Source organism: Canis aureus, chromosome 11 (assembly GCF_053574225.1).
Source record: "Canis aureus isolate CA01 chromosome 11, VMU_Caureus_v.1.0, whole genome shotgun sequence".
In the NCBI taxonomy this organism is placed as follows: domain Eukaryota; kingdom Metazoa; phylum Chordata; class Mammalia; order Carnivora; family Canidae; genus Canis; species Canis aureus.
Window position 1 is genome coordinate 23,007,207 of NC_135621.1, and position 27,266 is coordinate 23,034,472.

General features: G+C 44.5%; 1 protein-coding gene and 1 long non-coding RNA gene across 2 annotated transcripts in view; both read right to left on the reverse strand.

Moving 5' to 3' along the window:
- ATXN10 (ataxin 10) overlaps window positions 1–27,266 on the reverse strand; it is a 163,049-nt gene that overhangs the window by 8,140 nt on the left and 127,643 nt on the right. Inside the window, exon 10 of the mRNA XM_077914113.1 lies at window positions 18,926–18,989. Within this exon, the coding sequence (XP_077770239.1) occupies window positions 18,926–18,989 (64 nt within the window). The remainder of the gene's footprint in view (window positions 1–18,925; window positions 18,990–27,266) is intronic.
- Window positions 1,412–16,788, reverse strand: LOC144323539 (uncharacterized). The gene is made up of 2 exons (XR_013388941.1): window positions 3,662–16,788; window positions 1,412–3,371 (listed from the first exon to the last, which is right to left on the reverse strand). It is a non-coding gene; the product is annotated as an uncharacterized LOC144323539 (long non-coding RNA).

The following is a 27,266-nucleotide window of genomic DNA, read 5'->3' on the forward strand; positions in this document are numbered from 1 at the left end:
TGCCGAACTGCGGATGGAAGACGGATGGCAGCTTGGCTGTGACAACGGGCAGGGAGGCGGTCGGGCAAGAGGTCCTTGTGGAGGGACAGTCTTGGAGAACACAGCCACCGTTCCTGCCCGGGCAGCACGTGCTTCTCCGACACAGGCCAACGCCACCTCCAAATGCCGAGATATTTCACCTCACTTCCACCTTCAGCACCATCATTATCTTTTGCTCTTACCTCTCATTATGTCACTCAGCTAACCCCATATGCTTCTCCATCAGAAAATCAAAGCAGAAGTCCTCGTGCGGATCCTATCTGGGGTCTCCCTGCCTGATGCTGGAAACCAGAGTGCCCAATAACCACCAGAAACCACCCAACTGGCTTCCTCTTTCTTCTCCAAATTATTGGTCTATCTGGTTTCTATTTCCCTCCACATTTTTGTATTTTACTATGAAGGAACACCTGTGGTTCGAGGGTCTCAACGTTGTGCCGGTATGTGCTGCTCTAGGTTGTGCAATGTGTTAGGTCTTAAAAGCACTTACTCATAGATGTATGCGTCCTCTCTTATTTGCCAATCACTGGCTAATTGTGAATCCTGAAAGTGGTCAAAACACCAATGCTAACAGAAGAGGGTGGGGGTGTAGATTATAGGCCACAATCTAAAGAACATGAAATAATACTTGGGTTTAGTATGTGCCCCAAGAAGCAGCAGTTTGTCTTCACGGAGGGTAAAGTCATCCCAGAAACACCACCTCTGACAGCAGAGGCTGTCCACTGGCCTCCATAATTCCTAGGGAATTAATGTATCAAAGGAAGTACCACAAGGCCCAGTAAAACAACCTACCCAATTCTGACAGAACTGCATCCATGCAAATGTCAACCAAAGACATTTCATCTTGAGCATAACCCAAACTGGCGTTCTCTTAGCGATTCTGAAATAAAGGGCACATTATCTGTCCTTGGTACGCACGATTTACTTTCTTTCTTCTTTTTTTTTTTTTTTTTTACGACTTACTTTCTTAAGTGGAGCTCTCATGGGGGAGATCTGATGCTGACCACCTCATGGGCCTCCTCCCCTTGCCCACGCCCGGAATGTGTCTCCACCTCCCACGGCCCTGTGTCCTTAGCACTGGCACACATGCATCCACGGCCTGGGCCCTGGCTGGGTTAGGGGCTCTTGGGCTTTTACAAATCCCAGATGTATAAAGCCCAAGCATCCAAGATGAGCAAAGTAGAGCATGTCACTGTCACCACAGCCAGCCAGCCCGTCCATCTGGCAGGGGAGTGGTGGGAAGATGATACCCTGCCCTAGGTCACCACATGCACTCCCCACTCCAAAAGCTTCTGTGGCCAAGCGAGGGCCGCGCGGCAGGTACCTCACATCCACAGGGTTTTGGTGGTAAAGGATCCTACGGCACTGAAACTAATTTTGTACATTACATATTCTGGAATCATTTTACTAGCCACTTGAAAGCACAGTGTGGTACAAAGAGTCAGAGTCTGGCATCCGTGTCACACAACAGGTTTCGGGATCAGAAACAACCAATACCACTTCTAACTCAAACCACATGAAAGGGTTCTGGAGCCATGAAGTAGTTCCATTTGTATATGGGGCAGCACTCCAATGTCACTTCTGAGACGCCAGACGAGCCCCTATGTGTCCTGGGCTCGGCAGCGCCGGTGCATGGCTGGCATGTACCAGTCACTCAACCAATGGTGCAGGAATAACTCCTCCAGAGCCCGTCATGCTGGGTGTCCCTCTCCTCTGGGGTCCTCCCTTTCGGTGCCCCTTCTCAGGCTGCCGTCACGGGGTCAATCTGGCTCCTTCTACAGGCCGTGTGCACCTGCGTGCTGAGACTGCTGCCTTAGTCACCGTAGCTCCCGGCACACACGGAAGTAGATGGGTTTTGGGTATTTGCTGGATGAATGCGCCTTGGTGCCTGCATGCTCTCCTTGGACGGCACTTGGACTGCACATGAGAGGGGACTGAGTACATGCAAGCAGGTGCCCAGCACTATGCAAAAAGTCAGGCTTCGTGCTACAGGGGTGAGTTCGCCAGGCGGAGGCATTCTGGTTACTTCTAAATAAACAATACCACCCTGGGGCCGCAATTCACACCCGGGGCCAATGGCTGGCACTGAGCTGGCTGGGCCTCTCGTAGGAGACCACGGCAGGAGAGGGTGTGGTGCCCTGAGATTGCTGGGCCCTGAGGACCAAGCCAGTGGGAGCACGGCAGGCACCCTGGACGCTCAAGGTCCCATCTGCCAGGTCAAGAGGATGTTTGTAAAGCACTCTGTTCTGATAAAGGACTCGTTGGGTAACAGGCCACCTCACATGAACTTCTCTTCAGGGACTATGTGACCGCAGAGGCTGCCTTCAACCTAAATAAGGCTTTGCCAGAGGAATGAATCTCTCCACATCTCTCACATAAAGCAAGAGTGTCAGTTTATCTGCATAAAATAGTAATAGTGATAATAATAAGCTAATGGCAGCAGCCACCCACTCCCAGGACACGTCAGGGACTGTTCTAGGCACTCAGAAAGTATTTGATCCACACAAACATGCTATCCAGTAGGTGTGGACTATCATCCCTATTTTACTGATAAGAACACAAGACCTGGGAGGCTCAGGCTGGGCCAAGGTCGTGAATCGGAAGCGGCAGAGGCAGGGTTGGATGCAGGCTCCAGCATCCACCCTCGGAACGACGGTGCCACATGCTGCCAGGCATCCAGCTGTGGGCGCGGAGGGTGAGGAGAGACCTTGGCGGGAGGAGCAGGTGGATCTTCCTCCTGTCCAGTCTGATTGCTGGCCTCTAAGCTTTGCCCACACCATCAGTTAAAGGAACACTAGGTTCTAGGACACTTGAAATAAGGTCTCTGTCTCTTCAAAGAAATCCCGAAGGATATGATAAGCCTGTAGATACTAGAATGACTACCTCTGCAAAAATACTTCTGGAAGTAGCCGAGAGGTCAAAGTGAAATTCATATCTGGAGTAGAAAAAGTAAGCAGTCTCGTCTAATTGGCAGAAGACTAGCACTGGCCTAGCACTAATGATGTCCTACGTTACCGAGGCACAGCTCAGGGTCAGAGATACTTCTAAGCTACCAAGGCTCAAATGAAGAACAAACTGTGGGCATTCTGGCAGACTTCAGATGAGACACGGCAGGTACCAAAGGGTCAACGAGGTTTCTCCTACGTACGCTGGGTGCTGAGCATCAGCTGTCACTGTCCCTGGACCAGATGTCACTAGTCACCTGGGGACGGTCTGCCCCATGGGTCACCCAGAGCTGTGCTGGCTTGCCTCTCCATCTCTCCCTCTGCTCTTTGCCAAGTCCCAGAAAGTCAGCCATCAAGAGTGGGTGGGCCCGCAGATGCTGGGTCATCCTGCTGCAAAGCAAGTACAGGTGGGTGTGGAGGTTCCCATTCTGAGCTGTCGGTTTCCATTTCTATCACAGTAACTGGTGAGCAGACCTGAACGCTTGCTTATCCTTGTTACGGGGTGGGGTGGGGTGGGGGGGTGGGGGGGACGGGGAGGAACTGCTGTATCCATTCCAAAGTGAAGACATCCTTCAGCAGAACTCAGAATGTGCAAGTCAAGTCAAGCGGGCACCTCTGTGGCTGGAGTGGGGTGTGCGGGAGAGCAGAGTGAAATGAGGCAGGGGTAGGTGTATGCTTACCTTCTAGGGATTCAGGAGACGGTAAGGAGTTTGTATTTTACGCCAGTGCAATTAGAAGCTGTAGCAGGAGTGAAGCAGAAAAATCAAGACAGGGGATCCCTGGGTGGCGCAGCGGTTTGGCGCCTGCCTTTGGCCCAGGGCGCGATCCTGGAGACCCAGGATCGAATCCCACATCAGGCTCCCAGTGCATGAAGCCTGCTTCTCCCTCTGCCTATGTCTCTGCCTCTCTCTCTCTCTCTCTCTGTATGACTATCATAAATAAAAAAAAAAAAAAGAAAAAGAAAAAAGAAAAATCAAGACAACTCTCTTGGGTAGCTGTGTGGAGCGTGATTTGGAGAGAGGGAAGTGCGGGAAGCAGAGGGCATGAGGAGTGGCCAGGGATGACTGTAAAAGAGGTAACTCAGATGCTACTTGCCTGTAGGGAGCTCAAAATCAAGCACAGGAGGCAAAGCCAGTAAGGGCGTGCTGCAAGTCCCTGGGGTTAGAGAGGACAAGCTAGGCCAGGGCTCTTTCCTGGGAAGCCGAGTGCCTGTCCTCAAGGCACCCCCAGCAGACCGCAGGCTCCCGAGGGCACGGAGGGCGTCTGCTCCCTGGCCAGCACTGTATCCGCAGGGGCAGGAACCACCTGCACCGTGTACCCCAGCAGAGAGCAGGAAACACATGCAGAATGCACGGATGGAGGTGAGGACAAAGACACCAGTGACCTAGGTCCAAGAACATGGGAAAAGGATGAAGTACGAAAGGCTATGTGACATTTGAAATTGGCTCTACTCACTCAAGATGGTAACATCCTAGTAATTAAGACGGTATCAGGCAGGGACAGTGGAGACCAAACTAGGAACGCAGAACAGAGAGCCAGAAAGAGAAGCATGCCCACGGGACAGGGGCTTGTGCCAACGTGTCCCTGCAAAGCCAGGGGTAGAAGCAAGGGCTTCTCAGTAGTGGGGCAACTGTGAAAAACCCGAACCCCTACTGTACACCCTAGAAGAATTAGCTTCCAGTGGACTTCACATCTGTCAGAAAGGCAAAACCTGAGAGCTGCCAGTGAACACCCAGAAGAATGCTCTTCCAGCCTCGGGATCTCAGTAAGACACAAAAACCACTAACCACAGAGGGGAGAAACTCCCTCCCCAAGCCCCCCAGAAGTCAGCTCTAGAAACTGGTGCTAGGTGAGAGGGAGCCCACAGGACCCCCCAGGGACTCGGCTGCAAGGGTGGGAACATATGCTGATATGCCCTCACACGTTGTACGTTTTACTACATGTACACTAACATCTCAATAATAAATATACCATAAGAAAAAAAAAAAGAAAATAAGCCATGGATGGATTGGAGGGACTATTTCAATGCACATAAATGAACAAACAATTCACACCCTGAATACAGGAAACATTTCCAGGAGTCAATTTTAGAAAAAGAAAGAAAATGTAAATGTAGACCAAAAAAAAAAATTTGACAGCATTTTTGTGACATAGGAAGTCCCAATGGTCAGTAAGCATAACAATGTGCTTCTGACTAATTAGATTCAAATGGCATCACGGCAACGTGTTATATTCATCAGAACAGCAAATGTTTTAAGGTCGGTATCAAGTGCCAGGGTGAATGTAGGACAGGGGTATAAACTGGTACGGCCGATTCTGGGAAGTTCGTGTCATGGAGAACATCGTTGAAGACACACAAGCCACAAGACAGAAATTCCACACCTAGGAAAGAGCTCAATGCTCATGCGCCAGGATACCTGCTCTGTACAGAAACGTTCACAGCGCTGTTAACTATTAACTGTAACAGCCCAGCCTCAAAGTGGAAATACCTAAACGTTCACCAACAGTCCAACAAAGAAGTATAAATGCTGGGTGTTCCTGCGATGGGACACTACCAACTACATGCAATGATTTGGAGGACAATTTTTGAATGACAGATGATAAAACCATGCAAGCCATGATTCCATTTACACAGATTCAGACATAGCCAAGCAAAGCACACTGCAGGAAGGCAGGTGCGGGAGCCTCCGGAGAAGGGCGGGACGGGACGTGCTGTGGGCTCAGTGGAGCCGGGTGCCCCTGGGTGTTGGTTACTTGTACGACTGCTCTACAATGTTTTATAAGCAGTACATACATCCCCTCCTACTTTCCAGTCTGCGCATTCTATTTCTAGATAGGAACAGTCTCAAGAACTTAGGATGACAGCTGAACTGCGACTAATGTGTCCCCCAAAAGCAGTTCATGTGCTCCGCCAGTTAGCCTGTGCTAAGAAACACTGCCTGACACCCTAAACTTCCGAATTCTGGGGGACCCGCCGTCTTAGCGATTGACAGCTGTTGTGTGGTATGTGCAGTAGGCTCCCAGCCTCTGTGTGTCAGCAGCCAGGCAGAAGGACGAGGTTGGGCACCTTTGCCACCATTTTCTTCTTGAAATCTGTTAGGATTTCCTGGTGCTTCCTAATTACACGCAGAAGAAATGCCTGAATACGATCGGTGCTAGTTTCTAAAAGTGCTTTAGGAAAGAAAGAGAAGTAGTTTTGATTTCAACATAATCTGGTTTCTTTCAAAAACGGGGAAAATGTGTTGACTTTTTATAGGCTGTTCCCATCCTTAACCAGAAAGTGTCAATCTTTATCTGTGTTTGACAAAGTCATCATTCTCTGAGCTTCTTTAAGAACGTAAAAAGGCCACGAGCCAAACATGAAGACAAGAACCTCTTGTCTGAGCAAGGCGCATCACGGTCATGTGAAAAATCTCCAGAGCAGGGCTGGGTCCTTGCTGTCACACTGCAACCCACCTCCTATTTTCACTTTTGCCTGGTTTCTGTCCCCCATGAGGCGCTTTCCCAGCACGGGGTCTGTTTGCAGTGGTACTGAGCTAATCCTGAAGAAAAGGCTTGTCCACTCCTCAAACAGCCTCTCCTGGCAGCTCGCAGACACCACCTGCCCCTGCTGGGCTGGAAGCAGGTGGATCTCTTGGGGTGGCCAAGGCTCACAACTCACTGCGCCAACGCCTGCTGTGCTGGGGCCCAAAGCAGTGTGCCTCTGCCCCAGAGAGGATGTGCACGCAGGTGGACAGTAAGAAGGGGAAGGCGATATCTGAGAGTCAGCTTTATTTTTATATTTTCCGGCTCTGCCAGTACCCAAGTGAAGGGGTGATGTAGTCCACAAAACCAAGGAGTAAGAGAGCCAGAGAGCTGGAGGCTTCCCTTCCCGTCACTAGCATGTCTCACTCCTGTAAGGCAGGTGACTCCAGGCAGGAAGCAGGCCCTGGGGCTCCCCCAGGTGCCTCAGAAGGCAGGTGGTTTGCAGGAAGATGCAAGCAAGCTCAGGACGCACGATCCTGGGTGCAGCTGTCCTCCATCCTACCTACTGGAGCTGCCTTGCAAAGGGCATCTGCGCAGACTTTTCCCGTCCAGCCTCTGAGCAGGGGCTCAGCACATGGTTTCCCTCATGGGGTCGAGAGGACTTACAGACTGGCCACTCACTGAGATCGTTCCTTCAGAGACTCAGAGACTCACCCACCAGGGTTTGTTTGGCTTTTGTTTTCTAAATCTGATGGTTCTAGAAAAATAAGTGGCACTGAAAACACGACACTTGCTGCAAAGAATGATGCTCTCAAAACAAGAAACAGGGGGTTAGTGTTTAAAGGTGCTAAATTGGCAGTGGTGCACCACTGTTTTGACCAGACACTTCTCTGTCACTGCTAAATCTGACCGAGGTCATTTTACACAATAATACTGACATTAGTCGGGTCACCTGGTTTCTCTGTGCTAAACTTCGGCAACCCAATCTCTCAAGTGTTTTACAAAATACACAGTCTGTGTAGCAATGGTATTTAAGTACAGTAACTAAAAAAAAATCATTCATTAACATCCTAAACACACCCAAAAGTCATTGCTCTTTTTAATAAAGGAAGGGAATGAAGAAAGAAAAACTGGCAAATAATTAACTTTGTAAGAAAACATATACAGCTAAACACTACTACTACTACTACTGTTACTACTGTTTCTTAAGTGCAGACCATGTGCCAAGAACCCTTCAAGCCCCCTTATGTGCCAGTGGTCAGTGGGTTCTAAATTCAGCAGCTCTTCCGAAGGCGGAACCTCATCCTCAGGGACCGCTGCACCTACCAATTGCCCCAGGGCTCGATGTCACGTGCCATCTGCCAGTGACACCTCTTTGTAATGCCATTTGGGGACAGAGAGGAGGGAGATTACCAAGCACAAAAGGATCTCCATGGGGGAGCACCTTGCTGGCTCAGTGGATAGAGCATGAGACTCTTAATCCTGGGTCAAAAATCTTAGTCCTACACTGGGCACAGAGATTATAATCAATCTATCAATGGACCTTGTGGTGACTGGTAAACTTTGCTGAGTACCCTTTTGAAAATGTGCCAACTGTTCTGAGCAGACAGGCTCTCTGGAATCAGAATGGAGCCTCACAAGAGGCTGAGTTTCAGACATTTCCCTGTGGTCTAATCTAATCTAGACGGTAGATACAAACATTCTGAAATAGAGTCAGGAATTATAAAAGCTCTATTACATCCTGTAGAGACACTGGGGACGTGTGCAGAACGACCACAGTGCAAACAGTGTTAGAGAAAGTGATTTTGAAAAACAAATCTCTTGTCTATCCAGATAATGGAATATTATTCAGCACTGAAAAAGAAACAAACTGTCAAGCCACGAGAAGTCCCGGAAGAATGTGAAATGTGGAGCACTGAGGGAAAGCAGCCCATCTGAAAGGCCACATTGCATATAATTCTGACTTCTACAGGACATTCTGAAAGAGCTGATGACAATAAAAACATCAGTGTTTGTGGGGAGGGACGTACAGGTGGAGCCCAGAGGGTTTCCCAGGCAGCAAGAACACTGTGTATCACAATGGTGGATATACATCATGACGCATTTGTTCAAACTCACAGAATGCATGACTCCAGGAGCCAGCCCTGGAGTTTACTGCAGTAAACTCTGGGCTCTGGGTGACAGTGATGTGTCAGTAGACAGTCACCAACTGCAGTAAATGTCCCACCCTGCTGGGGAAATGCTGATGACAGAGGCGGCTGTGCAAGTGTGGGGGCCAAGAACATAGAGGAAATCTCTTTTCCATCCTCTTAATTTTGTTGAAACCTTAAAAGTGCTCTAAGAAAATGTTATCTTTAAAAAAAATCAGGAACAAAAGAATGACATAAAAATAAATTATTTCATGTAGTTTCAAAATTAAAAATGCTTTCTTAGGCTAGCAAACTTACAACGACGATGGAAGACTAGTAAGGAGAAATTAAGTGAGAATGACTAAATATGGATTCCCAGAGACATTCTTTCCCTAAAGTTACACTTGTTGGATGGCACTGTTAAATTAATCAGCTACAAGGTACAGGATCCTTCAGATTAAGAATTAATGGCCAGGGACACCTGGGTGGCTCAGCGGTTGAGCATCTCCTTTTGGCTCAGGGCATGATCCTGGGGTCCCTGGATCGAGTCCTGCATTGGGCTCCCTGCATGGAACCTGCTTTTCCCTCTGCCTCTCATGAATAAAATCTTAAAAAAAAAATAATGGCAATATATTTGGATGAAGTTTGGTTTCTGATTTCAAATGAATTTTATGTGTTGACACTTAAAACTCTCAAAGCCAGGTGGCTGAGGTGATAGTCTAGGGAAGCCGCTGCCAGGGCCACTTTCATACCACTTTTGGTGTGATGGTGGCAACCCTGGCCTGGTCCCTGCTCAGGGTAAAGTGTGTGCAAGGACATGCACACTGCAGGAAGCATGGTCCACACTGGCACCTCATCACCGGGAAGGATGGAATCCCAGTTCCTAATTTAAGTGACAATAAACCCCAAGCAATGTTGCCCTCAGTACAAGTCAATAAGACAAAGCGGCCCCTGATGTATTCTGGCCTCCGAGACAGGCAAATAGCTGAGCAAACCAGGCTCAGCGAGACAGAACCCGAGGACAGGTATGTGTGTGGTTGGGAGGTGTGCCCATTGGCGTGTCTTCACCTCTGAGTGCACTTAGGGGGAATCACTGTGCTGTGCCTCCGCCTGCACAATGCAGAATCTGTGTGCGACGATACTTGCCATTGCTAGCCTCTGATTTCAGAAAGCACATAACGAAAAGCTCTGAAGGCTAAGTAGACGTGATCTGAAGGAGTACAACTTGAAGTGTTTGAGTCTCATTTTAAAAGTCTATTTGCCAAAACACCTGAATGACGAAACGGGCCCACTTTTGTGAAAGCCTCATTCATAATAGTACAGGGACTCCTCCAGCCATCAGCTCCAGGCCCCGGGAACCGGTTGCTAGGATACTATAAAAGCCACATAAACAGGACTTCTTCCCTCTTTCACTTTGAATGGCTCCATTTAGATGCATCTGTGTATGTGTGTGTGTGATGGTGGGGGGGAGGGGGGTACTGGGTGGCAGTGAGGTCCACTCTTAGCAGCCTGGGAGCGGCACCAGCGCATTGTCCAATCCTCTCCTGTGCTCAGCTTGCTCCTAGGGCCCCAGGGAGGCCTCCTTTAACCTGCAGGCCTGTGTGTGCGCTTGTTTGCTTTGGTTGGGAGAAATATTTGGTTTGCACATCTTCAAATGCATTATGTGAAGGGTAAGAGAATCAATGGGAGGCTTTAAAAAATAAAATTAAATCACTAGGAAGTGAAACCAAAAGTTTACCTTTTTACACTAAAGCAGCATTAAGAGTTTTTCTAGTGTTTGTTAGTTCAACAACTGAACAAATAATCACTGAATGTTTATCAGTTATTTAATACTGGGGACTCAGAAATAAATAGAACATAGCCTCCAGAGGGAGGATAAGATTCCCTAGCAGTTCACTGCTTTGGACATTAGGGTGGGCAGCGTGAAGTATTACAGCAGAAAAGCATCATCCTGTGACTATAGCATAAGCACTTCTTCAGTGTGGAAATGCACAGATACCTTTCTAAAAATTTTTTGTTTACTTGAGAGTGCACAAGAGAGAGCATGAGTGTCAGCAGGGGCAGATGGAGAAGCAGGCTCCCCGCTGAGCAAGAAATGTGGGGCTTGACGTTCCTAAGAGCCTGGGTTCATGATCTAGCTGAAGGCAGATGCTTAACTGACTGAGCCACCCAGGCGTCCCTGTTATGTCTTGTTTAAGAAATCTTTGCCTACCTCAATCTAATAACCACACTCACCTACAATGCCTTCTGCCCTCTGGAACTCCTGTTTTACCTTTCACACTGAGGTCTGTGATTCATCTTGAGTTAATGTTTGTGAACAGCGTAAAGTGAATAGTTGGTTACTTTTTCCCTATCACGGATACTGAATCAGTCTAGTTCTGTTTATGGAAAAGACCATCCTGTTCTTGATGAGGTGCAGGTGGGAATCAGTTTTTGGATTCCCTACTCTATTCTGTGATATGTTTTTTTATTATCACAATTATTTAAGTCCAACCACTGATTCACATTGCAATCATGGATGAAAATTCACATCTCTCAGAGGAATTAACAGCTAGAATAGGGCATTTGTACGAGAACATTTATTTGTTGAAAAACTAGATGCTGGGCACTTTATGAACATCACGACCCTGTGAGGGTGGGGCCCATTTTATAAGTAAAGAAGCTAAAACCTGCACAGGGTAAATGAAGTGCTTACAAGGGAACAAGAAGAAGAACCTGTGTCCAGCCCCAGGGCAGCTGCTCCTGCCACCATGCCACACTTCTTTAACACGGGTCAATGGGGAAAACACTGTCTGCTTATTATTCCTGTAAACTGCTACATTTCTGTACACAAATAAAACTTAGAATTGAGGTGTTTCAATGCTAAAAAATAAAAAAAAAATTAAAAAAAGGAAAAGTGAGAAAGGAGGGGAAGAAAGTGAAATAAAAGATCAGAAAAAAAAATCCTGTTTGGACTCTCATTCTGTGCTTGTCCCCTCCCCCTCCAATAAAAACAAAACAAAACAAAACAAAAACCCACATCAAGAACAACTGATGAAAATACAGATCAAAAAAGAAAGAAAGGAAAACATTTCAAATAAAGCTCAGCGGTTTCTATTTGGAAACAACACCACAAAATCCCACTTGCCGCAATGAACTGACAAATAAGATATTGACTCTGTGGCAGCAGAACTGGGATTTTCCGACGGCATCTGCTACCGTGTCATTACTGTGGGTGACCCACAAGTGAGTGAACAGCTGGGCCCTGGCTGGACTTGTGCCCCAGGAGCAGCAGCGGTGAGCGGAGGGCAGTCCTTCCTGGTTAAGCACCCCTTTGACATATCTTTTCCCTGAACCTGGATATCCCCCCTGGCCTCCAGAATCTATCTCCAAGAACTGGAGCCTTATTCCTAGGTACCCAGCCTGCAGAGTGGGGTTTACCCCTAGTTTGCTCTGATAGGAGGACAGCCAGCCTGAAGTTCCTAATCTGCAAGGTGGCCAAGAAAGTGGAAGTCTCTCTCACAGGTCCTAAGCACGGATCTCCCATGGGGAATGAGGCCTGTGTCCCATGGGTGTCACCACGCCCTCATCCACATCCCATGGAGGGTGGTTAAGTACGTGGGCATGACCAGCTGACCCAGACTGATCAGAGCACGGAAGGATTTTTATTAACTGATATTTCAGTTCACATCAGCGTTGATTCCTTGTCTAAGCACACCCAAAAGATGTAGTACTTTTTGATATAAAATACTGAAATCAAAGTTCAATAAAAACTTGGCTGGTGTTAATTAGAAGAAGGGGTGAAATCAAACAAGTCTGAAATGATACCACTGCTGAATCCAGCTTACTTAATTCACAAAAGAATTCTAGTATTTCTCTTGTGCTTCAAACTATCCCTATTCTCATCAATAAACCATGCTGCTATCTGTTCACTGTTTTACTCATTCATCTACCCATCCAAGGAGTATTTACTGGACGTTCACTATGAGCCAGACAGTGGCATATTATACTGAGGTGAAAAACAGAAAAAAAATGGTCCCTGACTTCATAGAACTTGGCCCAGAGGGTAACTGAGAAGTAAATGGACAAATATGTAATGACAGACTGTGATAAGCTGACAGAGAAGATTCTAGGAGGGGTGCCCTGACCACGCTGGGACCCAGAACTCTTGGCTGAAGAAGGCACAAAGGGAGCTGGGCACGTGGCACGAGGAGGACTGATGAGGGGAGGGCAGGTCAGGTGAGAGGTCAGTGCAGGTGACTACCTAAAGTGACAATTAGGTACATCTGAAAAGCAAAAAAGGAAAGCGTGTCTAGGGGATGCTACAGAAGGGAAGAACAGCTCTGGATAAAAATGAGGCAGGCAGAGGCAGGATCATACAGGGCCCTTCAGGATGTGCTGGAGAGTCTGGGTTACTTGAAGCACAATGTGCAGTCCTGGAGGTTCTGTAAATGGGGCACGTTTGTGAGAAATGATGTGGGGTCAGGGAGAGTCAAGAGGCAGAGAGGAAGGGTCCTGTTTTGGTTTTAAGAAATCGCACTGAATGGGGGATCCCTGGGTTGCTCAGTGGTTTGGCACCTGCCTTTGGCCCAGGGAGCAATCCTGGAGTCCCGGGATGGAGTCCCACGTCGGGCTCCTGGCATGGAGCCTGCTTCTCCCTCCTCCTGTGTCTCTGCCTCTCTCTCTCTATCATAAATGAATGAATGAATGAATGAATGAATGAATACATCTTTAAAAAAAAAGGAAAAAAGAAATCGCACTGAATGGATGGGGAAATCCTTTTCTCCCGAACACCCCATGAAAAGGAGGGAAATGGAGTTGGGAAGCCACTTTCCACTGGCCCAGGCCAGGGTGACTAGACCATGCTTGGAGTGGTGGGAAGGAGATGGAGGGAAGTGGATGGACCTGGGAGGTGGTCCAGAGAGAGAATCAGTAAGACGGTGACTAACTTTCAAGGCAGGAGAATAAAAAGAAAGAGCATCACAAGTGGCTTCCAGATTTCTGACCTGAGAAACTGGATGGATGGAGATATTCCCCAATCACTGAAAAAGAGAGGGGATGGTTTTATGGGGACATTAGCAGTTCAGCTTTGGACATGCTAGGTTTGGAATATCGGTAAACATACAAGCAAATGTTATGCAGGGTATTAGAAATATGTCTGAGACTCAGCAGACAGCTTTGTTTAGAGACTGAGTTTGGGGCGACACAGGTGAAGAAGTCTTTAAAGCCATGCCAATACCCAGAATACAACTCCATGTCACCAACCACAGTAACCAGACTGGCCTAAGCTACTGCCATATCTGGCCTGTATGATTTCAATTGCCCCCTTTAGGACTCCCATGGGTGGGATTCCTTAGGACAAGATGCAGAGTGAGATGAGCACTCCTGAGCTCTGTCTGCCAATGTCCATAAGTGCTCCAACATTTAAACGCTGTGTAGGACAGGAATGTAGGACAGGAAGCAACAAAGGAGTCTAAGAAGGATCTAGAGAGACATGAAGAAAACCTACAGAAGGTACTATCATGAAAGTCAAGAAAACAGCAGTATTTTAAGGAGGAAGTGATTAATTCTTTTGAACGGAGTTTCAACACGATGAGAACAAAGTACACTGACTCTGGCAACATGGTGATGACTGGTGATAGTGCGCAAATGAAGCTTATGAGCCCATTCACTTATCTACATGCCTTTTCGAGGATCCACTGGGTTTTTAAAACAGACATAAACCCTCAAGCACAAAAAAAGTTTCAGACGCTAAAAGGCAAGCAGAAAAGAGGTAACAGACAGGGCCATGGCTTGTGGTTGTGTAAGGTGGTCTAGCAACTAACAGCAAACCCAAGAAAGTTGACCCTAAGCTGACAATGACAGAAACCAACAATCTGCCCTGCATAATCTCCCAAAGCTCAGATGTTGATGCCCACAAGTACCTCTTTAATGGAAAGTAAAAGTGAAAATGAAAACAGAAGGCCTGATTGCAAGTTTAAAACGTAGGTGTACCCATGGATCCCCTTTCTCTACCTCAAGAGAAGATTGGAAGATTAATTCAATGATAAGGATAAAACAGAGATACTCTTGCATGGAGGATACCAGATACCATGCTAGAAACAGTGGAATGAAGTGAAAGTATACACATTAAAATGTAGAGATCCTGAAGCTTTCCAATAAAAGGGTGGAATCAGGCATATATTTTCAAACTCAACCAGCTCCTTACCAATCGCCCCACGTTAAAGGACATTCTGAAAAGACTTAAGGCAGAAGGCAGATGATCCCAGCTGGATAAACTAAGACAGAGATATAAGAAGTAAAGGGCAGGGAAAGCAGATTTAAATGAACACTGACATTATCGGGTTTGAAAATAGAATTAAAGTGGGTAACAACAACAGCATGTAAGTTGTGGGCCACTAAATAGTCCTGGGGCGGTGGTAAAGGTTTGAGAAATATCAGACTTTCCTTAGTTAATGATGCATGTTGTAATTTTCCCAGGTAACTATTAACAGAATAGAAAAAAGAATAAAAACATTTGAACTAGAAAAAAAATAAAAATTGAATTACGCAAAATAATCTAAAAGAAAGCAAGAAAAAAAATAAGGAGAGGCTTCAATATAAATATATCAACAATTATATTAAATATAAATGGGCTAAATACAACAGCTAAAAGGCAGAGATTGTCAAACCAGATTAAAGAAAAAACCCAAGTACATGCTGTTTACAGGAAACAACTCTTTTACAGAGAATCTGAAAACAAAAGGGTTGAAAATGTTATACCATTTGGTATATATCAATCAAAAGTAAGTTAGAGGAGCTATATTACTATCAGGTAACAAGTATTTTTAGAGATAATGAGATTCAATTTATAACAACAGGAACATTTCTCAGGGCCTGACAGCCAAGAAAGAAGCAATTATGTTAAAAAAAAAAAAACAACAACCTATAAAGATACACTTTTGCCTAACAAGATTGCCTCAAAAGATACAAAGGAAAAATGTATGTAACTAATAGGGACATGACAAATCTATAATCACAGACTGATATTTTAAAACTCTCTGTAACTGATAAACCAAAGTAGAAAAAAAATCAGTAACAATACAAAAATTTCACTAATTTGACGTATGTGGATAAAATGCTGCTCCCCACTACTGGGGAACATTGCACTACTTTTGCAACATAGAATAGTTGCAAAAAAGGACCATACACTGGGTCATAAAGCAAGTCTCAATAAATTTCATGGGACAAAAAAGTATGCACTCTTTGATCATAACTAACATTTATGCTAGGAATCAATCTCCAAAAGAGAACTAAAAAATTTCTATTTGTTTAGAAATTAAGAAATGCATTTCTACATAATCCAGGGGTCTAAAAAGAAACTGACAGAAATTAGAAAACGCTTTAAACGTATGGAAACAAAAGTAACACATACCCAAATCTATGCAATGGAGCTATAAAAATACATAGAAAAGGATAAAAGTTTAAAATTAAGTGCCTTAAATAAATGAACAGATATACCACATTCATGGTTTGGAAGACAGTACTGTTTAGATGTCAATTCTCACCAAATTGATTTCAGTCAATGCAGTTTCAGTGAATAACTTAATATGTGTGGATTTAAATCGTTTTTATTGGTCAAATTGGTTTTTGTTGATTTCATGTGTGTATATACATGGATGTGCCCATAAATACATAAGCATGAATGTGTAGAATTTGACAAGCTGATTCTAAAACTTTTATGTGAAAATACAAATGACCAAAAATGGCTATAATGCTCTTTAAGAAAGAAGAGACAAGTTGGAAGGATTGACTCAACTAATATCAAGGCATGTCAGAAAGAGGTAGTACTTAAAGAATATGATATTGGTGTAAGGATAGACAAAGAGGTCAATGGAAAAGAAAACAGAGTCCAAATACAGACCCACATATATTTGGATATTTATGATAAAGACAGCACACTACAGCTAACAATGCATGTTCTTTTCAATAACTAGGCTGGGACAATTGTATGTCCATATAGAAAAATACTAAAATAGACCCCTAATTCACATCATACACAAAAACCAACTCTAAGTGAATTACAGACCTCAATACAGAAGGTAAAACTATCAAGTGTTCAGAATATAATATAGATTATCATCATGATCTCATGGTTGGAAAATACTTCTTTAACAAGATACACACCCAAAGAACTAACCATAAAGGAAGAGTGATAAATTTCACTAAAAGTTAAGAACTTCTGTTATTTAAAATACACTATAAAGAGAATGACAAGATAAGCCACAGGAGAAAGAAAACATTAGCAAACATGTAGTTGAATTAAGAACTTCTACTTAGAATATACAAAGATCTATTACAAATAAATTATGGAGAAAAAAAACAATGAAAAAATGGGCAAAAGGTTTGATCAAGCACATTTTATGTATACACACACACACACACACACACACACAATCCAAATAGCAAAGAAACATGTTAGAAGATGCCCAGCCTTTTTAGTCATGAAGGCAACAATAAACATGATCTGTAGTCTTACCTATAGTGGCATGAGGGGATAATGCAGGTGGTATACAAGAGTAAATCCTCATGTCATAATAGATTTATCAGAATCTGATATACATATCAAGAAACAGCAAAGCAGCAAAGCACATTCTTGAGATGTACAAAAGCAACTGCTAGAAGAACGAACTAGGAGTGAACTGAAAGGGTGGAGAGGGGAGCCAGAGACCTTATTATTCTCTCATTCAATACCTCTTGGCATTAAAAAAAAAAGTATTATTTTGCTTAACAGAAAATATAAGAAAGGAAAAAAAAACTTAAGAATGGGTGGGGGAGAGTGAATGGGAGGTGAGGAGGCAAAGTCAGGGTAATGAGAGAATTCTATGGCAAACTTGCCTGTGAGCAAGAACAGAGGAACGCCATGGAAGGCACCCTGGTGCAGTTTTATTTTGTCCTTTTCGCTCTGGCTACTAGCAAGGCTGGGTTCTAACTTATGGCTCACATCTAAAGACTGCCTGGGCTCTAGTGCTTCTTCACTTCTAATCATTCAGACTAGTGATAAAAACCTTTGTTCACTAGGAGGTCGATTCAGGGAACATGAAACTGTGTGTGAATTTCTTTTTTTCATAATAAATCATCTTTTTCTTCAGGAAGCACACCAACTGCAACTGCACTTGAGCATTCTTGTACTGCTTTCTTTTTGGGGGGCTAAAACAAATTTCAGAACTCTGTAAGGAACAGAGCCTGTGGTGCCTGATTATAATGCAGTGCAGTGAACCAACTCAGTTTTTCCTCAAAGACGAGTCTTCTGAGGCTGTCTTTTCCTGACTGAGCTTATAAACGGTTTGCTCTTTAAAATCAGAGATTTTCTTCTATTGCTAATCAGACAAATGACAGTATCTTTAGCAGAATAATGAGCACGTCTCCATCTACGTACTTTAAATACATGATTTTCATCAGCCTCTTTTCTCTTCTCGACAGAAGCCATAGTGGGGGTGTTCTGTAAATGCCCCCCTACCTCCCGTCTTCTCAGTGCTAAGCTGGGCTGCTCAACTGTCTTGCAGGGGGTTATATTCTCTGTCCCTCAAGGGGTTCTTATTCACCTCCCCCACCCCAAATATGGACAAGTGGCCCAAGGCATATGGTGGCCACAGTGAGGGAGGGGGCTGAGTCTGACTCTCTCTGGGGAAGTCTTAAACATATACAGAATATCTCTCAAACCAAAACAGGCTGACCCTGGTTTCTGATTCATCATTGTTCTCGATAAGTCTCCTACAGTGCCACTGAGGTCAGTGGCAGAGAAAAAGCAGGTTCCCTGTACACCTTCCAGCAAGGGTGGTCACCCAGGCAAGGGCAAGAACCGGAGCCCCCAGCTTCAGTAACGGAGGGTCAGAGGACAGAATCCGTCCAATATGGGTACTTGGTGCCATGGAAATGTTTCTCCCCATCCCTGGGGACTCAGTGTCGCTCATGCTTCTCTTGTCACTAAAACATTGCTAAAATGGTTTTTCCCAAAGGACTGGATACTTAAAAGACTCTCTAGAGCAAAACAAAAAACAAAACAAACCCTGAAATTCTTCACATTTCCTCCAAGGGACACACACAGTTTGCTAAGGCGACGTTGGCGCCCAGCCGCACACACTGGAACCATGGATGGGCGCTCTATCCCCAGAGTTTAAAGGCACTTTTGAGGAGAAGGTTATTTTAGAATGTCCCACTTGTTGTGAACACTCTAGCTCACTATACTGAAGACCACAAGAGCACCCTAACTTTGAGAGAGTGGCTTAGTTCTGAGGGACAAGCACACAAGAAAGCCAGCTGGCCGTATCCTCCATGAGCCCCAGCGAGCCCCCTGACTGTGAATGGATGGTCAAAACTCCCGAAGGATACAGGGATTGCTGTCATCGATGCTGCAGCTGTCTAGGATCAAGGGAATGCCATCCAGCTCGTTTACCTGCAGAGAAAGGAAAAGGCAAATTTATACACTGAAAAAAAAGCTTGGATCATAGTCAGAGATTATAGAGGATTTGTTTTTCTTTTTTATTCCGTATCATCACTATGATACAGCAGCACACTGTTGTATTTCAAGCCACCCCATCAGCTGCAGCAGAGTTCCAAACGTGACCTTCAACCTTGAGGCAGGCAGACACAGAGCGTAGGCATCAGTGACTGACCTGCCCTAATGGAGTCAGATGATAAGAGGTCAATTAACGGATGACCTCTCTCCTCCCGCTGCTCCAGTCCAATCTCCTGCACCTCTCACCCCCTCAACCCCCGACAACTCAGCCTGATACCCGTGTTCACCACTTCTCAGCCTTCCAGTGTGCTCAGTCTTCCTGATTCTGCTAAGTTACACTACGTACATACGTTACTTCTACTTTACACAGGCTGCGTGTGTTTATCGTATCATTCCTGCTTTTATGATCTGTCAGTGTTATATTGGTTTTACCTGTGATTTGGTAGGTTATTTTTTGGGAATGAAAACATTCAAAACATTTCTCCATGTTAATTAAGGGTAATTTTTTTTTCCTTCCTGCCCTTTTGGCTTATGAGTCTTCAGAGGAACGCTCTACTTTTGGATATCAGGCGAAACTTCTTTCTGAAATGCCTACACCAACCCAGAAATATTTTATTTTATTTTTTTAAAGAATGTTACAGTTCTTTTTTTTTTTTTTTTAAAGATTTTATTTATTTATTCTTGAGAGACACAGAGAGAAAGAAGCAGAGACACAGGCAGAGGGAGGAGCAGGCTCCATGCAGGGAGCCCGATGTGGGACTAGATCCCGGGTCTCTAGGATCACACCCTGGGCTGAAGGCAGGTGCTAAACCACTGAGCCACCCAGGTTGCCCCAGAAATATTTTAAAATAGACATATAAACAAAGCAGATATTTTATTTTTTTTCCCCATTCTTCCTCAAAAATGTTGGGGCAACTGGAAAGTCATATAAAATAGGATAATGTGGATCTCTTCCCAATACCATCCACCAAGATAAACTCCAAATGGATTTGAGTTTATTATAGTTTAGTAGTATTACTAAGTGCATAGTTCAACCTTGCAAACGGTCAGCACACTGATACCACTTCTCATGCACTGGGATGGCAAAGTGGTGGGTGATGGGGAACTAGGCATCCTCACGCACTGAAGTGTGTGCTGGGTGGCACAGCGCCCGCGGAGGGGCTACACATGGTGAATGAAGCAGATGCGCACATGTTATCACTCTCTGACCCAGTTGTCCCAGTCCTAGGACATCACCTCAAACAGCATTGTCATATGAAGTTATGCTTCACAGGTTATTTACTGCAGCACACTTTATATTTTTATGTTTTACTGAGATTCAATTCACACATGATAACACTCAACCTTTTAAAAGTATACATTAAAGGGGATTTTAGTTTATTCACATAGTTGTACGACCATCACTGCTTCCTAATTTTAGAACATTTTTATTATCTCCAGAAATCCCTTCATTTCTTCCTCCATCCACCCTTTGGCAACCACTGATCTTTCTGTCTATGGATTTGCCTCTTGTGGACGTTTTGGATAGATGGGATCATTTGACATGTGGCCTCTTCTTTCAGCTAGCACAATGCTTTCAGGTCTACCCACGCTGAAGGATGTATTGGCACCTCATTCCTTTTTATGGCTAAATAATATTCCAGTGTTTGGACAGATCTTACTCATCCATGCATCTGCGGAGAGACAATGGAGGTGTTTCAATATTCTGGCCATTATGACAACGCTGCTGGGATCATCTGTGTACATGTTTCTGAGTCGATGTTTACATTCAATTCTCCCGGCTATATACCTAGAGGGAAAACTGCTTAGTCTTGGTAATTCTTCACTTAACAATTTGAGGAACTGCCAGAGTGTTTTTCAAAGTGCTATACTATTTTCTATTTCACCAGCAACCCATAAGCATTCCAATTGCTCCACATCCTTCTTGACACTTGTTTAACCATCCTGGTGGGTGTGAAGTGCTGTGTTATCGGTGTTTTGATCTGTATTTCTCTGATAACTAATGATGTTGCGTACAGCACAATGTATAACAACAAAGATCCTGGAACCAGCTCAAATGTTCACTCACACAGGCTGGTCAAATGAATTATGGCCCGATGCAGGAGATGCAACTGTGAAAGTGAGTGGGGAAGACCCAGTGCACCACTATGGAGGGATTGCCAGATTTAGCATTAAGTGAAAAAAAGCAAAGTGCAAAATGTGAACATTTTAGGTCACAAAGGAGGAGAAATACACAAATTTTCTTTTATTTCCCAAAAGACACAATGAAGGGTTAAATAAAAAGCTAATAATGGTTATTATCCACAAGGGATGAGGAGGGAATGAGGCATGAGAAACAGAAATGGAGGCGAGGCTTCTGTGAATGTACCTGCTTATACAATTCTGACTTTGGGATCCTGAATATATTTTATATAATTTCTGACAATTAAATTTAAAATGGATGTTAACTAGTCTTACAGTGTTATTTCACAATATATACAAATATTGTCATTATGTTGTATACCTGAACGTAATATATGTCGATGATGCCTCAATAAAAAAGTTAAACTCACAAACTTATAAAAAGAGAAAAGAGAAGTAGATTAATCTGATGACATGTAAAACAAAGAACACTATTTTACAGAACTAAAAGAGTATTTGACTTTACATCCCTGGTGAGATGTATCCTAAGTTCAGAGAACTGCACAGAAATCTTCAAACAGCATTCAGCTTAATTTATTCTGAACTGTTATTTATATATTTAGTTTAAAGCAAAGGGGTAATTAATGTTACTAGGAACTAAGATTTTCAGCATAAAAAAGAGGTATCAAATCCAGATGACAATTTTACACACATAAATTAGAAATACTACCAAGATTTCATGGTGTATTTTTCAATTTCTAAAAAACACTGATTTCCAAACTGCCCAGAAGCAACAGCAAGTAGCAGTGAGCATTACCAGGATCAGATGAACTACAGATCTTTCTCAACCTAAAATGGGATTATGTCCCAATGAACCCATCATTATTTCTTTTTTTAATTTTTATTTATTTATGATAGTCACACACAGAGAGAGAGAGAGGCAGAGACACAGGGAGAGGGAGAAGCAGGCTCCATGCACCGGGAGCCCGATGTGGGATTCGATCCCGGGTCTCCAGGATCGCGCCCTGGGCCAAAGGTAGGTGCTAAACCGCTGCGCCACCCAGGGATCCCTGAACCCATCATTATTAAACTCAACCTACTGAGCATCACGGCTTAGCCTGGCTGACCTTAAGCGTGCTCAGAATGCTCACAATAACTACAGTACAACAAAATCATCTGCCACAAAGCCTATGTGATAACAAAGTGTTAAATATCTCATGCAATTTGCTGTACAGAAAGTGGGACAGAAAGGCTGAAGAGTACAGCATGGCTGTTGGTGAATCAGTTGCTGTTGACCCTTGTGATTGTGTGGCTGACCGGAACCTGTGGCCGCTGCCCTGTGTCACAAGAGCAGAGCATATTAGCCTATCACCAGCCCCAGAGAAGATCCACACTCAAAATTCTAAGTGCAGTTTCTATTGAATGAGTTATTGCTTTTACACCATCGTCAGGTTAAAAATTCCTAAGTTGAGCCATCATAAGTTGGGGACTGTCTGTAAATACATGTCCTGGTGGAAGACAGCAAGCAGACCTCTAACTACATGCGATGCACACACCCACTAAAGGATCACTGACCGTCCTCAGTTTCACAAAGGTAGAGAGGCAATACATCTAATTTCTATACTTTTTTCTAGGCACTAGAGATAGGGTGAGAGATGAATTTAATAAGCGTTTAGCACACAAGGCAACAACAAATACTTTCACGTTTCCTTTCATTCTGATGATACCAAGGTAAACATCACTGGCTCTATTTTTACTGAGAAAGGAAAGGGGGGGCTCATGAGTCAAGTACCCTCCCCAGGATCACTTAACTAATGGGTGCTATTCAAAGTGGTCTGGAGACCATCGGCAGTCTGCGAAAACGACCAGGAGAGGAAAAGGTCCGAAACCATGCTAAAAATTTAATAGCATTATGCTATGTCCCCTGAATCTTATAATAACATTTAGGTTTGAATCTTCCATGTCTTTTTTAAGATTTTTATTTTTCTGTAATTTGTATTATATAAGCATATTGGTCCAGGATGGTTTGGGGAAAAGATGAGTGGTTCTTCAGCACAGACAATCTGGGGAGCACTGGTGGGGAAACTTTAATGGCACGTGGAAATTTTATGGCCAAACTGGTAGTGGCCCCACCTGAGATTATATTCAAAGCTTCCCAAAGCAATTCTTACACCGCACATCTCCAATACCTGCCACGCATCAACTAGCAGGACTGGGGTGCTAACAATGACATCTCCAATGCCTCTGCCCTGGGGTGAAGAGGAGGGATCCAGAAAAGGAGCAACCGCCTGGTCACTGGCATAGTGATGAAGGAATACCAACTGGCCCTCCAGGCCTTAGCAAATCTGTGATCTAAATCCTTCTGGAACGTGCCAAGAAGAGCTTGGTGTCTGACACAGGGAAGGCCTCCCTGAAGAAGTAACATTTAGCTCAAAGTGGCTAAATGGACAAATCAAGGGGGCTGTGGAGAATGTTTTGCAGGGAGAAGAGCATGTGCAAAAGCTGGGAGCTCAGAAGGAACATAGAACATTCCAGGGACTGGCCAGGCAGCACAGCACTGAGATGAAGAGCAAGGACCGTGGAGCCAGTGTGCTGGGGTCAAAGCCTGGTTCTGCAGCATTGCTGAGCTGCGTGACTTTGGGTATGTTATTTAACCTTGGAGATTGTGTTTTCTTGCCCATAAAATGGGAGGATGGGGCTCACTTCCAAGGGTGGTTGTGAGAAGGAAATAGATTGCTACACAGTAGCGCATGGCCGGTGCTCCGTGATGGCAGGAGCTCATGATACCTTTAACATGGGGTTCAGGAGCTGGAGCAAGAGTGGAGCTCTTGAAAGGAGGAGTAAGCAGGAGGAGAACTTACATGTAGCTGAGAGTTCACAATCCTACTTTGTATTAGGAAAAAACAGTAAATTTATTTTCAAAAACCTTTTTTGTGTATGAGAAATAAAACCATCCAGGATCTATTATTTGATGCAAAAAAAAAAATCTCATTTTCTTGGGGAGGGGGATATGGTAGAATTCTCAGGTATGCTAAATGCTAAGATTTCCTTTGAAGGAAATGAAATAACGTGCAAAAGTTTGAGATTCAGACATGCAGTAAGGGTGAATTAAAGAGCTCTTGAAGATCATGGGTACACTAGAGTCGTGGCTGAACTGAGGGCATGCTTTCCCAGATAAGAATTTCTTGTTCATGCTGCTCCATTATGAAATGAGACAAGATAAATTTTTACAGAGATTCATTAAACATTTTTAACATAAATGATCTCTAGACAAGGATGACAGTGGCATTATGACAAATACACAATTACGTATTTAGGAATGAACTCAGGTTACGTCCCTGGGATAAGAACACACAGATGCCAGCCCTTCAGGAGGAGTGGCTGATAATACGACTGTGTTAGGACCAAGCTCAAGTTTACCGCTTCAGCTACGCGTATGGAGCTCCTGTCTGGGGCAGGGGAGAACAATTAGGAAGTTAACAAGTTTTCTTCTGTTCACACTTCATAAAACAAGGAAGCTGTTTGTTTTCTTACCTAACATGTTGGGAACTGATTCTAGACCTATAATAAATGAGTCACAAGCTGTAGTTCATATCAAGGAGCCAAGCTCAGTCAACGCTTTCACAAGGTAACACATCTCAACAAGACAGAAAATCTGGCTTAAACAAACGAACATTTAGCCCCTGGAAATAAAGAGTAAACAGAAGGACAACTAACTGATTTGCTAACTCTTCCCTCCCACCTTGGCCAATCATCCCAGAGAATGTACTCTGCCAAGTAGACCCACCTATACTATCTCAGCTCCTCTGGGAAAATGTATTATATGGACAGAAAACAGAGCCTCAACTATTTTAGCTGCTCTCACATCAAACGGTAAATGCAAAAATCCAAGAACCCGAAGAAAGGCAAGAGCGCGATACTAACAAAGGACATAATCTCCATTAAGTATATAGTGAATCGAGCTTAACTGACATTTGGCAAAACTGTGTTCACAACACAACTCCTCAAAACAGATACAGACACAAGTAGGAAGATGATTAGAATCCTCATTCAGAAGTGGATCAATGACCAGCAGGGGTGCCACAATGCTCCAACAAGATCTCCGTGGGGATGAAGCCATCCTCAGGCATGCTAACAGCCATGCACAGGGCCTGGAGCCCAAAGGTGGTGCTGGATGAAAAGGACCATCCATCCAGTCGGAGATGTGGGTGCACCTGCCCATGGGTCAAGACTCCATTATCACCCCGACCACCTGGAGGGACAGAGGATACTTTGGATGCACAGACCTACCCGAGAATTCCAGCTCATCCTTTCAGCCATGGAACCTTGTGGAGGTTTCTGAACTTCAAGTCTAGACTTCATGTGACAAGGGGGTCACACCCACCTCAGAGGATTACAGGGAAGATCCGTGAGAAAGCATCCAGCACAGCACCCCATACATAATCTGGACATAATCGTAATCAGCAGCATTTGTAGTATTGCTGTCACCTGGTTCAGAGATTCTGAAGGTTTCCTTCACCACCATACTTGCAAAGGGCTGGACATGGCACTCCTTTACCAAACACAAGCTGTGCCTTGGCAAAGCTCCAATATATAAAGATTTACACTGATAAAGATTTTTATTTGAGAGAAAGTATGAATGGGGGCGGGGGAGGCAGAGGAGGGAGCCCCAACATGGGGCTCAGACCCAGGACCCTAGGATCATGACCTGAGCTGAAGGCAGATGCTTCACCAACTGAACCACCCAGGTGCCCTTAAGATTTACATTTCTAAAACCAGGAAATTTGTAGATATGGTGACTCTAGGTTAGGCCCATGTTTTTCCTGGCTGTCTCATGAGCTGAGTCCCACAAACACACAGTATCATTCATCTCCATGTTGTGCTCATTTCCATGGTGTTTTGTGCAACTTCACACTGGGCACTTCACGACCAAGCTGCTGCTGCTACCAGAGGAAAAAGTAATGGTGCTATTACTCAGGAAGCTCCAGGATGTTTATAAATTCTGCATTCTGCAGACAATCTTTAATCTAGAATGCAAAGCCCAAGGCTAGGCCAGGGGTTCACAACTTTGGCTCCACACTGGCATCACTTGGGAGGTTTCACACTGTACTAGTCCTGTGGCCCAGCCCCAAACAAAGAAAGTCCCAATCGTGGAGAGTTGGACAAAGTCCTCCAGCGATTCCAACATGCATCTGAGCTGAGAATTTCTCACCGGTGCCGAGTCCAAGAGCACCCAGTGAGCCAACGCCTGGGACCCAGTGGAAACCCTGAAAGGAGCCCCTACAGTGGAGCACACAGCCCTTCACGTTTACCCCTCTGGTACTTTCTTTTTCCAATTACTAAAGCAAACTTTGTGGAGCTATGACTAACCTGCAGCAGACTGCAGCTGCCATTGCACAACCACAGACAAACCAGGGTCAGAACGTCTGCCACCTTTGCTGCTCACTCCCAGCCTCCGTCAGCCGGAGCTTCCTTGTGCCACTTACTAACCGTCTCTCCTTTTTTAAAATCAGTTGCTCTAGGGTTTAGAGGATGCATCTTTAACTCGCTGTGGTCTATCAACAAACAATATTACACTGTTTTCCATACAGTGTAAGAGTCTCACAACTGGATGCTCCACTTGACACTGGGGCAACTGCTTGCATACATTTACTTCTACATCTGCTATACACCCCCAAATACACTGCTGTTATGATTGATTCAAGGGCTGGTGCCCTTTAAATAAATCTGAAAGTGAGGATAAAGGTATTTTGTTTTTAGTCACGTATTTAACTATTCCATATTCCAGTACCTTCATTTCTTCGTACAGTCAGTCTCCATCTGGCAGCATTGTCCTCCATTTGATACAACTTCCCTCAATACCCTTCAGGGCGCAGCTCTGTTAACATCAAATTCTCATTTGTCTGGTAATGTCTTTATTCTACTTTCATTTGTGAAGGATATGTTAGCTGGATATGGAATTCCAGACTGAGCACTTTTGCATTTTAGAGATGTTACTCCACGGACTCATGTGTGTATCACTGTGCAAGAGAAGCCTGCTAGGGGCACCTGGGTGGGTCAGTGGGTGAGCATCTGCCTTTAGGTCAGGTAGTG